This window comes from Scyliorhinus torazame, chromosome 6 (assembly GCF_047496885.1).
Source record: "Scyliorhinus torazame isolate Kashiwa2021f chromosome 6, sScyTor2.1, whole genome shotgun sequence".
Classification (NCBI taxonomy): domain Eukaryota; kingdom Metazoa; phylum Chordata; class Chondrichthyes; order Carcharhiniformes; family Scyliorhinidae; genus Scyliorhinus; species Scyliorhinus torazame.
In genome coordinates this window covers 164486438-164503300 of record NC_092712.1, presented here as the reverse complement: position 1 = coordinate 164503300, position 16863 = coordinate 164486438, and the positions used below count along the sequence as shown (strand labels likewise).

At 47.5% G+C, this 16863-nt stretch overlaps 1 protein-coding gene across 2 annotated transcripts in view; it reads left to right on the top strand.

The window, feature by feature from the left end:
- Window positions 1–88: 88 nt before the first annotated feature.
- The window catches only part of sgce (sarcoglycan, epsilon), a 101026-nt gene continuing 84251 nt past the window's right edge, over window positions 89–16863 (top strand). Inside the window, exons 1-2 of one of the 2 annotated variants that reach the window (XM_072509040.1) lie at window positions 117–242; window positions 4345–4449. In XM_072509040.1, coding sequence (XP_072365141.1) covers window positions 206–242; window positions 4345–4449 — 142 coding nt within the window. In that variant the 5' untranslated portion in view covers window positions 117–205. Of the gene's footprint in view, window positions 243–4344; window positions 4450–16863 lie in introns of both variants that reach the window. The other variant, XM_072509041.1, reaches the window with a different exon arrangement.

The window sequence follows — 16863 nt, the reverse complement described above, 5'->3', positions numbered from 1 at the left end:
TCCATCTATCTATCTCCCTCGGTCTCTACACTCTCATCCCACTCACTCTGTGGTTTCCTCTTTTGTCCTTTTGCTCCCCCCGCCCCGCCGAGACCGATGGCTATTCCGTTCCCATAATGCCGAGCGGGCGATGCTCCGGGCCACATTCCATTCCCGGGGAACGTTCCGTTGCTGAAGCTCGCGATCTGGACCGTATCGGGACAGCATGGGGAGCGCTGCCGCCCGCATATCTCTGCTCTGCGGTGAGTCTAACGCCCAGTCTCTGCAGCGGTGATCTCACACATGTGTCTCGACTGCAGAAGGAGCACACACAGCTTGTTCTCCCACATCAAATCTATATAAATTGTTACTGTGGGTGTGGTGCAGGGCCGCTTCCTCACTCACCCTTACACTCTCCGTTCGCGTCACAACAGACACTGACCCACAGCAACCACATAGAAACGGCTCGTCACCCACTGACCCTGTTTCTCCCACTTGACGTTTTAAACAAAATTTGACCCCCTAAGACTGCGCAATTTCTCTGGTAGGCACTAGAAACAGTGGCTGTGCCAATGCAATTTTCGGCCCCTCTCTGTATAATCCGAGCATCACACCTCCAATTCGTTACCTAATTTTAAGAAATTAAAAATATGGTTTGTGGATCACGTATTCATGCCACCACTAATCCTGCCTATTTCCACCTAATGATATATCACCAGACATTGCCCCTGCTTCAGATCATCTACTTCTAAAACCTTCATTTATATTTTTGTTACCTCTAGACTTGATTATTTCCATACCCTTATAATAATATTTAGTGTCGCAAGTAGGCTTACATTAACACTGCAATACAGTTACTACTGGTTTACCACGTACCCTGTCTGGACTTGAGGTCGTACAAAGTTCTGTTGCCCTTGTTTTAACTTGCACCAATGGCACCCATCATCCCTGTGCTATGCCCTGCACTGGCAGCCAGTTAAGCAATACCTCAATTTTTTGTTCACAATTCTTATTATTGTTTTCAAGTCAATCAAATCGTACAAATGAAGAACAACGCCAGCAGCGTGGGTTCAATTCCCATACCGGCCTCCCCGAACAGGTGCCGGAATGTGGCGACTAGGGGCTTTTCACAGTAACTGCATTGAAACCTACTTGTGACGATAAGCTATTATTATTATTAAGTCCCTCATGGCGTTGCCTCTCACTATATGTATAATCCCTTCCAGCTCTACAGCTCTCTTAGATATATCTTTTTTTCTTAATTTAGAGTACCCAATTCTTTTTTCCAATTAAGGGGCAATTTAGCTTGGCCAATCTGCCTACCCTGCACATCTTTTTGGGTTGTGGGGGTGAGACCCATGCAGACACGGGGAGAATGTGCTCCACACGGACAGTGACCCAGGACCAGGATCAAACCTGTGACCTCAGCCCCGTGATGCAGTAGTGTTAACCACTGTGCAACCGTGCTGCCCCCTCTTAGATATATCATTGCTCCTCCAATTCTGATCTCTTAACCATCTCTGATTTTAATCACTTGGTCATTGGTGACCATGCTGTCAGCTGCCTGTCTGAACGCTGGCATTACTTCTGTTGACTTCTCCAACACTCGCCCCTCCTTTAAAACACTCCTTAAAACCTATCTCTTTGACCAAGCTTTTGGTCATCAGCGCTAATATTTCCTTATGTGGTTTAATGTCAAATTTTGTTTGTAAACACATGTGAAATGCCTTGGGATGGTTCAGATGGTTAAAAGTCCTCCATATAAGTAAAAGTTGCTGTCGTTGAATCCAGTATTTATATCACAGACTCCAGATGTAATGTATGAATGATTCAGTAAATTTATAGTTGTATACAACGGTATCGTGAGTTTTTTATGTAATAAATTAACTACTTACAGTAATTGAGTAATGGTCTTGATCAAATGATTCACTTACAGGCAGAACAACTATTAGCATAATTTTAAAATACAACAGTTATAAATTCTGAATGTCTTATGTTATATCTTGAGGTATGAATATGATAGCGATATTGTGTTCATGCAAATGGACAGGGTGTTGATTTTTGTTGCAACTTCCTTATCACTTGGTAGTTAATAATCATATATGTTTTAAAATGTCATACTTTGTCTTCTCCGTTTACAAGTAATTGAAACATTTTTAATTTAGGGGTTAGCAAAAAAAACTACTGCTGTGACATTACTCTTCAGCAAACAGTTGGTTAATTTCTGTAAGAAAGGGCAGTGCTAACTGCAATGAACATACATACTTGACCTTGTTCATCAGGCATGGCAGAAAATGTCTGGTATGTGAAATGGGTATGCAGCTGATTCACTAAATATTTGAATGTTATCAGGACTGGAAAAACATGTTCACAGTCATTCAGCATTTGTTAGGCAGGAACTTTGAAATCAAAATTAAATTTCTAGCAAAGCAATTCAATAAAAATGATGATATATATTATAAATAGAATCCCTACAGTGCAGAAGGAGGCCATTAGGTTCATCTGAAAGACCCTACCTAGGCCCACTCCCCTGCCCTATCCCCGTAACCCCACCTAACCATTGGACACTAAGGGGCAATTTTAGCATGGCCAATCCACCTAACCTGCACATCTTTGGACTGGGAGGAAACCGGAGCACCTGGAGGAAACCCGGATAAAACAGAGGGAATAGGTGCAAACTGCACACACACAGTTACCCAAGATTGGAATCGAATCCAGGTCCTTGGCATTGTGAGGCAGCAGTGCTAACCACTTGTGCCACTGTGCTGCCCCTGATTGCATGCTTCTAGTTTGGAAGGAGCTAGTCAACAGGGCAGGATGCACCTGCAAGGAGACACAAGAATCAGACATAAGAAGAAAGCAGAGAAAAATATTTAAAATGTTGGAGGAAGAACACTGATTTTATTTGTTAGCTGGCAAATTACTTGTGCTCTACATTTCTTGGAAATTAGAATTGGCTCCCAATTTGCGAAGGGATTTGGGTGGTCAGTCGACAGCCAGCATAATAATCTTTATTCGTGTCACAAGTAGGCTTACATTAACACTGCAATGAAGTGAATGTGATAATCCCCTAGTCGTCACACCCGGCACCTGTTCGGGTACACCGAGGGAGAATTCAGAACAAGCACGTCTTTTGAGACTTGTGGGAGGAAACGGAGCACCCTGAGGAAATCCCGCAGGCATAAGAACATAAGAACTAGGAGCAGGAATCTGGCCCTTTGAGCTTGCTCCACCATTCAGTGAGATCATGGCTGATCTTTTGTAGACTCAGCTCCACTTTCTCGCCCGACCACCATAACTCTTTATTCCTTTATTCTTCAAAAAAACTAACAGACATGGGGGGAACATACAGACTCCACACAGGCAGCGACCCAAGCCAGGAATCGAACCCGGGTCCTTGGCACTCTGAAGCAACAGGACAAAAGAGGTAGCCCGAAGACAGGTGGGGATGGAAATTGTCTCTACCTTGAATAAACTTCTGTGGTGTTCTAGTATTGGGGTAGGAGGGCAATAGTTGTGTCCTTCCCCTATTGCCCCTCCTTTTGTAGTCTGATAGATGAACTGCAAGAGGTACAGTATCTTCTACCAGACTTCCCACTGGCCTCCATTCCTGGACACCTAAATTATTGTATGCCTGCAACGTTCAGGTGTACAATACAGCGAAGAGTTGAAAATGAGGCCCACCAGCGTGTTTCAAACTTTGATGATCTGAGTATTCATGGCCTAGAATAATGAGATGTGATGTTATGGGCCTCCTTGATGAGGGGCTTGCAGATGGGCAGTGCCAGCTATGCTCACATCCCAGGGAAAAAATGAAAGTTGTCCAGTGCCATATTTCCCTCCGTCCTCTCCTCCCTCAACCTAGTGGCTGACCGTGACGCAGATGCTGCTGGCATTGTCCAAATTGCCTAACCTTCAAGTTCAAGTCCGGTTGCCATTGATGGGATATTGCTCCTGTTCTGACATAGTTATGGCAACAGAGTGTGGTTTCTGGGACCACATATACTAGATTCAATGGCACAAAGGAGGTTTCCAGCTGTATATAAAATATAATTGATGTGCAATGTTTGTGTGTATTTTTGAAGATAAATTGAGTCAAACGTGTTACAATTTGTACAAGGCACCCCTTTAACAGATTTTTGTTTCTCAGGCTTATTGCCAGCTAACAACAGATTCCTAAACCTGAAAATCATATAAAATTAATGTGATTCACCGTGAACATGTGGGTCTGAAATGATCTGCATTCATGGTCAATGGGGAAGAATATCTAATTCATATGGAATTTCTTATTATGTATATAGCCATTCATGGATACTAGCAAAACGCACTCTTTACAACATTTTAATTTTATTTTGTTTTGAAAAGCCTATTTAGTAAACTGTGCAGATGGCATTGAATTCAAAAAATGGGCGCATAATGGAATCAACAGTTATCGTGTTAGCTGGAGTAGGACTGCTGAGGTGATGGAGGGTGAGTCTGGTAATAAGCCCAAAATCTACTTGATGGGAGGTTTACTGCAGTCGGTCTAACCTAGTTCGTCTTTAACATTTTTACACTTCAGTTTTGTTGTAATATTTGTGTTGAAGTGGTCTTGCTTCTCAATAACTATTTTCAGATGTAAAGTGTTTAAAAAAAAACATTGACATTTTGATATCATGGATTCCTCTCAGCATGCTTACCAGCTTAACCCAATTGAATTCTAATTGCAGGTTGAACCAGACAGGCATTTTTTCAACTTTAAAATTTTTTTTTAGAATACCCAATTCCTTTTTTTCCAATTAAGGGGCAATTTAACGTGGCTGACCCACCTACCCTGCACATCTTTTGGGTTGTGGGGGCGAAACCCATGAAAACACGGGGAGAATGTGCAAACTCCACACGGACAGTGACCCAGGGCTGCGATTGAACCTCGGACCTCGGCGATGTGAGGCAGCAGTGCTAACCACTGCACCACCGAGCTGCCCTTGGCATTTTTTTAACTTTTGTAATATATTTACAACTACATCAGCCGAAATTGGATTGGTACTGCATTCCAATATATTACTCTGTTTATACATGAGCACTTCAGATTAAAATAATTTTCACTCCAATGGGAATTTGTTAGGTGGGAATAGAGATTTAAATGAGTCAGAGTAAAAATATTACACTCTCTTTAATTTTAACCTTCATTGATCTAATGCAATACCAACCTGGCTCAGTGGTAACACTCTGACCCTTGAGGGACAAGGCTGTGGTCAAGCCACACTCCAGAGACTCGAGTACACCAATCTTGGCTGACACTGCAATATTGAGTGAATGGTGCATTGTCAGAGATGCTGTCTTAGAATGAGGTCATAGTATCATTATGATATAAAAGGAGACCATTGAGCCCCTTAAACTGAGAAACTATATTCTTGCTCAGGTGGATGTAAAAGATCTCATTGCTCTATTTGGAAAATGTGCAAGGGAGTTCTTTCGCAACCAACACCTCCAAAACTCGATTAACTGCAATTTTGCATTGTTGTTTGTGAGACCTTGCAGTATGGAAATGTTTCCCTAAATTGAAATGTGATTGTACTTCAAAAGTAATTAGTTGCCTGTAAAGTGCTTTGGAACATTCCAAGGGTGTGAAAGGCATGACATAAATTCACCTTTCAAAAAAAATTGAAGCAATTGTGGCTTACATCAGATTTTGAAGGTTGTTTTCAGCAGTGTACCAGCTTTTGTTTATAATGACGATTCTTACCTCGAATGGTTTAATGATTAGATTTTACAAAGATTTAAAAAATGTAGAAAACAAAATCATTCAATTTTTCATACGATGATCCACTGGATTTAAATAATACCAAACACATTTGAGGGAACCAGCATTATGAAACTCCAGGGGGCAGCCTTCAACAATTGTCTGCAGGGCTATGGAGAAAGAGCTGGAGAAAATTGCTTCTTCAAAGAGCTGACACTGAAATGATGGACAAAATTGTCATCTCTTGTTCTGTATCGTTCTATGATTTTAAATTAAAATCTGTGAAAATCAAGAGGAATTTTGTACACAAGGTCTGATTTTGAGTTGTTTCATTGATTGTGTGGAGCCCCGCTGGCTGGGAGTATATATGGGCTGCACGGTTTGCGTTGCCTTCACTCTGCAGTCAGTGCACTGTGAGGCTGTACTGGTGCTCTCGTTAAAGCTCTGGCTTTAATTTACATGGACCCCCTCATTTGATCTTCCTGTTTACTTGCCATTTCCATGCCAGCAGCACTGGTCCCCTCTTTAAAATGGTCACCGCTGTGCGTGGGGCTGTCGGGAATAGCTTTCATGGAGGTGAGCATTCCACTTGGAATTTCGACGGTAAGTTATTCTGGGGCTGGAATTCCATAATGACAGCGAGGTGGCGCTGGGGCCTTCTGTCCTTATTTATGCAATTTGAATCCTCCTGTACAAATTAAGGGGCTGAGTTGCCCTGAGAAAAGCACAATTTCCTCAAAAAGGAATGTGTGGCATAGGTGTGGTGTTTGTGTGTGTGTGTAGGTATAGCTCCTTAAAGCTGCATCAGCATTTTCTGTTGAGTGAGTATAGCATTGAACTGACGGCCAGGCGACAGGGAGAGAAGCCCTACCTGAAAGGCCGGCAAGTGTTTGAAATTAATTTGGTAGCTTTACACAACTGAAACAATATTTTGGATTTGTTATCTTGTGAGGCGATGATCTGTTGACATACATGCGTGTCTTGGGTGCCACATTTACTGTTGTTGCAGTTGGGTACTAATCAACAATGTATCAGTCTGCAACAAATGGCGAGATCTGTAAAATACATTGAGAAGCTCCTGTATCTGTCTAAAAGTGTGATTATTTCATCTTTCTCTGGTTTAGCTCAGCTGGTTCGTGAAGCAGAGTGAGGACAACAGCATGGGTTGAATTCCCGTACTAGCTGAGGTTATTCATGAAGGCCCCGCCTTCTCAACCTTGCCCCTTGCCTGAGGTGTGGTGATCCTCCGATTAAATCACCACCAGTCAGCTCTCCCCCTCAAAGAGAAAGAAGTCGATGGTCATCTGGTACTATGGTGACTTTGCTTTTACTTTAATTAATATCGTAAATTAAACAACTAAGCTTCCTATGCCTAGGCTGTAGCAACATAATAAATAAGTCATGGTATGGAAGGGATGGTTATAATTGTTGCATTGGCTGAAGAGGATTGAACCTGTTGGCAGCATCATTAGATTTATTGTCACGTGTACTGAGGTACAGTGAAAAGTATTGTTCTGCGTACAATCCAGGCAGATCGTTCCATGCATGAAAAAAAGTAGGACTTATGACAAGTACACAATGTAAAGGTGACGACATTGGGTAAATCATACAGAGTATAGTGCGAACAACATTAGAGAAGATGCATGGAGAGATCAGTTCAGTCTATAAGAGGGTCATTCAGGAGTCTGGTAACAGCAGCGAAGAAGCTGTTTTTGAATCTGTTCGTGCAGGGGTTTTCAAACTCAGGGTGGCGACCCGCAGGTGGGTCGCGAGCGGGTTTTGGGAGGCATTCCCGATCGCAGGAGGAATGGCCGACTGCCGCGACCGGCATTTAAACTTGCTGGCAGCAACAGCTTTTAGGTTTGCCGGCCATCCCGCGCATGCGTGCCGGATCAAGATGTGCGCAGGCTCGGAGCCCAGCGTGCTCCTGACGTCAGCGTGCTGTCCAGGCCAGTTTTTTTTCAGAAAACGAGGGAGTCCTCCCATGGAGAGCGGCGGCAGAGAACAGGTTGACATCATGGGTGCAAAAGAGATTCCTCCATTTTGCAGCTGCCAGCAGTGCTGGTTTGAACTCCAGGGCCTCTGGTGAACAACCCATGAAGAAGGAGCTGAAATCAGGAATAAAGCAGCATAAAGATGATTACTTGAGGTACGGGTTTATTAATTGTTCCACTGCAAATCAGGATTCAACATTCATGTGTGTTATTTGCAAGGAAGCACTGGCAAATGAAAGTTTAAAACCTTCAAAACTTCAAGGATATTTGAAGACTAATCTGGGCGCGTTCGAGGACAAATCTCTTTATTTTTTTCAACGGATGCTGTGGAGATCTTAAATCATCAGCAGAAGTCATTGTCAGAAATTTAGCATTTTTTTTTTTTGTTAATTTTTATTAGGGTTTTCACAAAATATCAACAGCAGAATGAAAAAGAAACCCAGTAAAATTAAATACAGAACAAATTAAAACAACCCCCGTATCCCCCTCTCCCCTATACATACATAATAAATTAACACCCCAAGTTAACACAAAGCAATCATAGCAAATATATACACCCCCTCAGATCCCCCAGGGTAAATAAACAAAAAATAAAATAGAACCCCCCCCCCCCGGGTTGCTGCTGCTGACCATTGTCTACCGTTCTGCCAGGAAGTCCAAGAACGGTTGCCACCGCCTGAAAAACCCTTGTACCGATCCCCTTAAGGCGAATTTCACCCTCTCCAATTTAATAAACCCCGCCATTTCGTTGATCCAGGATTCCACACTTGGGGGCCTCGCATCCTTCCACTGAAGAAGAATTCTTCGCCGGGCTACCAGGGACGCAAAGGCCAGAATACCGGCCTCTTTCGCCTCCTGCACTCCCGGCTCCCCTGCAACCCCAAATATTGCGAGCCCCCAGCCCGGCCTTACCCTGGATCCTACCACCCCCAACACCATCCTCGCTACGCCCTTCCAAAATTCCTCCAGCGCTGGGCATGCCCAGAACATATGGGTGTGATTTGCTGGGCTCCCTGAGCACCTAAAACACCTGTCCTCTCCCCCAAAGAACTGGCTCATCCTTGTACCGGTCATGTGTGCCCTGTGCAGCACCTTAAACTGTATGAGGCTGAGCCTCGCGCATGAAGAGGAAAAGTTCGCCCTCCCTAGGGCATCTGCCCACGTCCCTTCCTCAATCTCCTCTCCCAACTCCTCCTCCCACTTATCATAGAATAGATTATCATAGAATTTACAGTGCAGAAGGAGGCCATTCGGCCCATCGAGTCTGCACCAGCTCCTGGAAAGAGCACCCTACCCAAGGTCAACACCTCCACCCTATCCCCATAACCCAGTAGCCCCACCCAATGCTAAGGACAATTTTGGACACTAAGGGCAATTTATCATGGCCAATCCACCTAACCTGCACATCTTTGGACTGTGGGAGGAAACCGGAGCACCCGGAGGAAACCCACGCACACACGGGGAGGATGTGCAGACTCCGCACAGACAGTGACCCAAGCCGGAATCGAACCTGGGACCCTGGAGCTGTGAAGCAATTGTGCTATCCACAATGCTACCGTGCTGCCCTCACTTACCTTCCAACTCCACCACCGAGGCCTCCTCCTCCTCCTGCATCACCTGGTAAGTTTCCGAGATCTTCCCCACCCCACCCACCCCCCCGGGAGCACCCTGTCCTGTACTGTGTGTGGCAGCAGCCGCGGGAATTAAACCACTTGCCGCCTGGCAAACGCCCTTGCCTGTAAATATCTGAAGGTATTCCCCGGGGGGAGCCCATACGTCTCCTCCAGTTCACCCAGGCTCGTGAACTTCCCGTCCACAAACAGGTCCCCCAACCTTCCTATCCCTGCCCTGTGCCACCCCGAAAACCCTCCATCTATTCTCTCTGGGACAAACCGGTGGTTCCCCCGTATTGGGGTCCACACCGAGGCCCCAACTTCCCCCCCCTGTGCCGCCTCCACTGCCCCCAGACATTGAGGGTAGCCGCCACTACCGGGCTCGTAGTATACCTCATTGGAGGGAGCGGCAGCGGCGCCGTTGCCAGCGCCTCCAGACTCGTACCCACACAAGACACCGTCTCCAGCCTCTTCCATGCAGCCCCCTCCCCCTCCATCACCCACTTGCGCATTGGTGGCCCAGTAGTACCCACAGAGGTTGGGCAGTGCCAGCCCCCCCCATCCCTACTCTGCTCCAGGAACACCCTTCTCACCCTCTGAGTCCCTCGCGCCCACACAAACCCCGTTATGCTCCTGTTGACCCGCCCAAAGAAGGCCTTCGGGATAAAAATGGGGAGGCACTGGAACAGGAACAAAATCCTTGGGAGCACCGTCATCTTAACTGACTGCACCCTACCCGCCAGGGTCAGCGACAGCGCGTCCCACCTCTTGAACTCCTCCTCCATTTGCTCCACCAGCCTCGTGAAGTTAAGTCTATGCAGGGCCCCCCAGCTCCTGGCCACCTGGACCCCCAAGTACCTGAAGCTCCTCTCTGCCCTTTTTAGTGGGAGCTCGCCAATCCCCCTCTCCTGGTCCCCTGGGTGAACCACAAACAACCCACTCTTCCCCATGTTGAGCTTGTACCCTGAGAAATCTACGAACTCCCTGAGGATCCTCATTACCTCCGGCATTCCCCCCACCGGGTCTGCCACATATAGCAGCAAGTCATCCGCATAGAGCGACACCCTATGCTCCTCCCCGCCTGCACCAACCCTCTCCAGTTCCTCAACTCCCTCAGTGCCATAGCCAGGGGTTCAATCGCCAGTGCGAAGAGCAGGGGGGACAGGGTACACCCCTGCCTCGTCCCTCGATGCACCCGAAAGTACTCAGACCTCCTCTTGTTCATGGCCACACTCGCCACCGGGACCGCGTACAACAACCTAACCCACCTGACACAAACCCCTCCCCAAACCCGAATCTCTTCACCTCCCACAAGTACCCCCACTCTACCCTATCGAAGGCCTTCTCAGCATCCACCACCACCACTATCTCCGCCTCCCCCTCCCTCGCCGGCATCATCATAGCGTTCAGGAGCCTCCGCACATTCGCGTTCAACTGCCTCCCCTTCACGAACCCTGTCTGGTCTTCGTGGATCACCTGCGGCACACAATCCTCAATTCTCGTGGCTAAGACCTTCGCCAGCACCTTGGCATCTACATTTAACAACAAAATCGGCCTGTAAGACCCTCACTGCAGGGGATCCTTGTCCATCTTCAGGATCAAGGAGATCAGTGCCCAGGACATCGTTGGGGGCAAAGCCCCCCCTCCCTTGCCTCATTGAAGGTCCTAACTAGCAACGGGCCCAACAGGTCCACATATTTCTTGTAGATTTCGACCGGGAAACCGTCCGGCCCCGGTGCCTTCCCCGCCTGCACGCTCCCTATCCCTTTGGCCAGCTCCTCCAGCCCAATCGGGGGCCCCCAATCCCGCTACCAGTCCCTCCTCCACCTACGGAAACCTCACTTGGTCCAGGAAGCGGCCCATCCCTCCCTTCTCCCGTGGGGGCTCGGACCGATACAATTCCTCATAAAAGTCCCTGAAGACCCCATTGATGTCAACCCCACTCCGTACCACACTCCCTCCCCTATCCTTAACTCCCCCGATCTCCCTAGCTGCGTCCCGCTTCCGAAGCTGATGCGCCAGCATCCGACTTGCCTTTTCCCCATACTCATAAATCGCCCTGGGCCTTCCTCCACTGCACCTCCATCTTCCTGATAGTCAACAGGTCGAATTCGGTCTGGAGGCTACGCCTCTTCCTCAGCAGTCCCTCGTCCGGCACCTCCGCATACCTCCTGTCTACCCTCACCATCTCCCCCACCAGCCTCTCCCCCTCCCTCTGCTCTCTCCTATCCATGTGGGCCCGAATGGAGATCAGCTCTCCCCTAACCACCGCCTTCAGCGCCTCCCATACCATCCCCACTCGGACCTCCCCGTTATCGTTGGCTTCCAGGTATCTCTCTATACTTCCTCGGACCCGCTCACTCACCTCCTCGTCCGCCAACAGCCCCATCTCCAAGTGCCACAACGGGCGCTGGTCCCTCTCCTCCCCCAGCTCTAGGTCTACCCAATGCAGGGCGTGATCCGAAATGGCTATCGGCGAGTACTCGGTATCCTCTACTCTCGCTATCAGCGCCCTACTCATAATAAAGAAGTCAATCCGAGAATAAGCCTTATGGACATGCGAGAAGAATGAAAATTCCCCCGCCCCCGGTCTTGCCCAGGGGGCAAAGGTCTCCAAGGGTCCACTCCTCCCATCTTGTCCATAAACCCCCTCAGCACCTTAGCCGCCGCCGGCTTCCTACCCGTCCTAGACCTGGAGCGATCCAGTGCTGGATCCAACACCGTGTTAAAGTCCCCGCCCCCCCCCCCCCCCCCCCCAATTATCAGGTCCCCCACTTCCAAGTCCGCGATCCGACCCAACATGCGCCGCATAAAACCCGCATTGTCCCAGTTCGGGGCATACACATTGACCAGCACCACCCTCTCCCCTTGCAGCTTACCACTTACCATTACGTACCTGCCACCATTGTCTGTCACAATGCTCGACGCCTCGAACGACACCCTCTTTCCCACCAAGATCGCCACCCCCCTGACTTTTGGCATCCAACCCTGAGTGAAACACCTTCAGGAATGTAGCATTGAATAACAAAGCAAGTGAGATCGTGAGGACCAAGCTGACTCATTTGTTACATTAACGGTAAGTGAAAATGGCGGGTCGCAAAGTTTGCCCAGCGTGGATCACGAAGGTCAGCCGGTGTGGGTCACGAAAGATGGTCAGTTGGCAAAAATGGGTCCAGGGCAAAAAAGTTTGAAAAACATAGTGTTCGTGTATGTTCTTCTGCCAGATGGAAGAGGTTGGAAGAGAGAGTAACCCAGGTGGGAGGGGCTTTGATTATTCTGCCCGCTTTCCCGAGGTGGCGGGAGATGTAGACCGAGTCAATGGATAGGAGGTGGGCCCGTTTGATAGACTGGGCTGTGTTTTCGACTCTCTGTAGTTTCTTCTGGGTCTTGGGCCCAGCAGTTGCCATACCAGGTTGTGATGCAGCCAGATAGAATACTTTCTACGGTGCACCTGTAAAAATTGGAATGAGTCAATGTGGACATGCCAAATTTCCTTAGATTCCTGAAAAAGTATAGCCGCTGTTGGTCATAGCGTTGATGTGGGTGGACCAGGACAGATTGGTGATGTGCACACCTAGGAATTTGAAGCTGTCAACCATCTGCACCTCGGACCACCTCGGACCATTGATGCAGACAGGGGTGCGTCAGATACTGTCCTTCCTGAAGTCGATGACCAGCTCCTTAGGAGGTGTTGTTGTTTATCCTTACTGATCGTGGTTTATGGATCAAGAAGCCGAGGATCCAGTTGCAGAGTGAGGAGCCAAGTCCTCGGTTTTGGAGCTTTGATAAGAGCTTGGCTGGGATACGGTGTTGAAGGTGGAGCTGTAGTCAACGAATAGTCTGACGTAGGAGTCCCTGTTGCCGTGATGCTCCAGGGATGAGTGTAGGGAGATGGCGTCTGCTGTGGACCAATTGTGGCGCAATGCGGATTGCAGCGGATCAAGGCATTCTGGGAGTATGGTGTTGATGTGTCTCATGACCAACTCCTCGAAGCACTTCATAATGATCGATGTCAAGGCCACTGGACGGTAGCCGTTGAGGCACGTTGCTTGGTTCTTCTTTGGCACTGATGATGGTGGTCTTCTTGAAGTAGGTGGGGCCCTCGGAGCAGAGTAGGAAGAACACACCCGCCAGTTGGTTCATGCAGAATCTTGAGTGCACGATCAAGACTCGGCGCCTTCTGTGGGTTCACTTTCAGGAAGGCCGATCTGACTTCTGAGGCTGTGATGGTGGGTATGGGTGTGTCTGAGGTTGTTGCGACAGTTGACAACGGTTTGATAGTTTCCTGCTTGAAACGATCAGAGAATGCATTGAGTTCATCGGGGAGGGGTGTGCTGCTGCCGGAGATTCGACTCGGCTTTGCCTTGTAGCCCTTTATGTTGTTTAAGTTTTGCCACAACCGACGAGAGTCTGTGTTGTTATTCTGTGACTCTAGCTTAGTCTGGTATTGTCTCTTGGCATCCCTAATGGCTTTGTGAAAGTCATACCTGGATTTCTGTTCTAGGTCAGGGTCGTCTGTCTTGAACGCCTCATTTCAGGAGGGAGTCGATCTCCCGGTTAAACAAAGGTTTCTGGTTGGGGAATGCAAGTACTACCTTCTTTGGTACACATCACCCATGATTGCTGTGAAACCTTGCTGAGACGACTTGTGGCCCTAATCTAATCTAAAAATATAGCCGTACTGCAGGAGGACACCTCAGAAGGCTCATACAATGAGGCAATCTGGGTAGAGTTCAGGAACAGGAAGGGGGCAATCACAATGTTGCGGGTTTATTACAGGCCCCCCAACTGCCAGAACGAGATAGAGGAGCAGATGGGTAGAGAGATTTTGGATAGGTGCAAAAGTAACAGGGTTGTTGTGGCAGGGGTTTTTAATTTCCCCTATATTGACTGGGACTCACTTAATGCCAGGGGCTTGGATGGGGCAGAGTTTGTAAGGTGTATCCTGGAAGGCGTCTTGATTCCGTATGTAGATAGTCCAACTAGGGAAGGGGCAGTACTGGATCTGGTATTGGGGAATGAGCCTGGACAGGTGGTTGAGGTTTCCGTAGGGGAACATTTTGGGAGTAGTGACCACAATTCCGTAAGTTTTAGGGTACTTTTGGATAGGGATGAGGGTAACCCTCGCATTAAGTTGCTAAACTGGGGAAAGGCGAATCATGAAAACATTAGGCAGGAATTGAAGAATTTGGATTGGATGCGGCTGTTGGAGGGTAAATCAACAACGGACATGTGGGAGTCTTTCAAGCGACAGTTGATTAGGATTCGGGAAAGTCACATTCCTGAGAGAACGAAGGATAAGTATGGGAAGTTTAGGGAGCCATGGATAACGAGGGATATAGTGAACCTTGTCAAAAAGAAAGAGGAGGCTTTTGTGCAGTCTAGAAGGGTGGGGACAGTCAAAATCCTTGAGAAGTATAAAGAAAGTAGGAAGGTACTTAAGTGGGAAATTAGGTGTCAATGTTAGGGTTCGCCCGGAGGTGGCAACCGTTCGTCGACTTCTTTGCAGAAAATTAATCGTCAGCAGAAGGGGGGGGGGGCTTAGTTTAGCTTAGAGTAGGGGGTTAATAAAGGTGGGACCTGTAAGGGAGGAAGACGGCTCTTGACTATGTTTTTAGATTCATGTACATTGTTTATTTTGTTGTTGTAGAACCAAAAATACCTCAATAAAATGTTTATTTTTTTAAAAAGTGGGAAATTAGGAGGGGGTCATGAAAAGTCCTTTGCAAGTAGGATTAAGGTGAATCTTAAAGCTTTTTATTCATGTGAACGAACCAAGAGGGTGGCCAGGGAAAGGATTGGACCATTTAAGGATGGGGGGGAATCTATGTGTTAAGACAGAGGAAGTGGGCGAGGTACTAAATGAGTACTTTGCATCAGTGTTCACCAAAGAAAAGGACTTTGTGGAAGATGATTCTTGGGTAGGGTGTGTGGATAGTCTGAGTCTATCCACACTATAGATAAGGAGGAGGAGGTATTGGGTGTTTCAAAAGACATTCAGGTAGATAAGTCTCCAGGGCCTGAAGGCATTTACCCCAGAATACTGTGGGAAGCAAGGGAAAAAATTGCTGGGGCTTTGACTGCCACCTTTCTATCCTCAATTGCTAGAGGTGAGGTCCCAGAGCACTGGAGAATAGCTAATGTGGTACCGCTGTTTAAGAAAGGTAGCAGGGATAATCCAGGAAACTATCGGCTGGTGAGCCTCACATTGGTAGTAGATAAATTATTGGAGAGAATTCTCGGGGACTGGATTTATATCCATTTGGAAACAAATCGACTCATTTATGATAGACAGCATGGTTTTGTGAAGGGGAGCTCGTGCCTCACTAACTTGATTGAATATTTTTGAGGAGGTGACAAAGATGATTGATGAGGGGATGTTGTTTACATGGACTTCAGTAAAGCCTTTGACAAGGTGCCTCTTGGCAGACTGGTACAAAAGATGAAGTCACAGGGATCCGAGGTGAGGTGGCAAGATGGATACAGAACTGGCTCGGTCACAGAACGCAAAGGGTAACAGTCGGAGAGTGTTTTTCTGAATGGAAGGTTCTAGTGGTGTTCCACAGGGATCTGTGCTGGGGCCTCTGTTGTTTGTAGTATACATAAACGATTTGGAGGAAAATGTAGCTGGTCTGATTAGTAAGTTTGCAGGTGACACCAAGGTTGGTGGAGTGGCGGATAGTGTTGAGGATTGTCAGAGGATACAACAGAACATAGATAGGTTGGAGACGTGGTTGGAGTAATGGCAAATGGAGCTTAATCCGGACAAATGTGAGGTAATGCATTTTGTTAGGTCTAACATAGAGGGGAAATATACAGTAAATGGTAAAAGACTTGGAAATATAGAAAGTCATAGAGATCTGGGAATACAGGTTCACAGATCTTTGAAAGTGGCAACACAAGTGGACAAGGTAGTCAAGAAAGAATATGGAATGCTTGCTTTCATTGGACGGGGCATCGAGTATAAAAATTGGCAAGTCATGCTACAGTTGAATAGAACTTTGGTAAGGCCACATTTGGAATATTGAGCACAATTCTGGTTGCCACACTATCAGAAGGATGTGGAGGCTTTGGAGAGGGCGCAGGGGAGGTTTAACAGCATGTTGCCTGGTCTGGAGGGTGTTAGCTATGCAGAAAGGTTGAATAGACTCAAACTGTTTTCATGAGAATGACTGAGGTTGAGGGCGACCAGATAGAGGTCTACAAGATTGAGAGGCATGGATATAGTGGATGGGCAGGCACTCTTTCCCAGGGTGAAGGGGTCAGTCACTAGGAGGCATAGGTTTACGGTCTGTGGGGCAAAGTTTAGAGATGTGCAGTAATGAGCGCCTGGAACACGCTGCCGGGGGAGGTTGTGGATGCAGATATATTAACGGCAGGGACCGGGGGTGGGTGGGTGGGGGGTGGGGGGGGGAATACACTGATGGTTCCGGAATTTGACATGGGAAACAGACTATCAACCTCAGAGGAACTGGCAGAGACTGAAACTACCAAACGGGAATGAACTCCAACATCTGCAGGTCTAACACTTTCCCTGCAAGGAGACATCAGCATA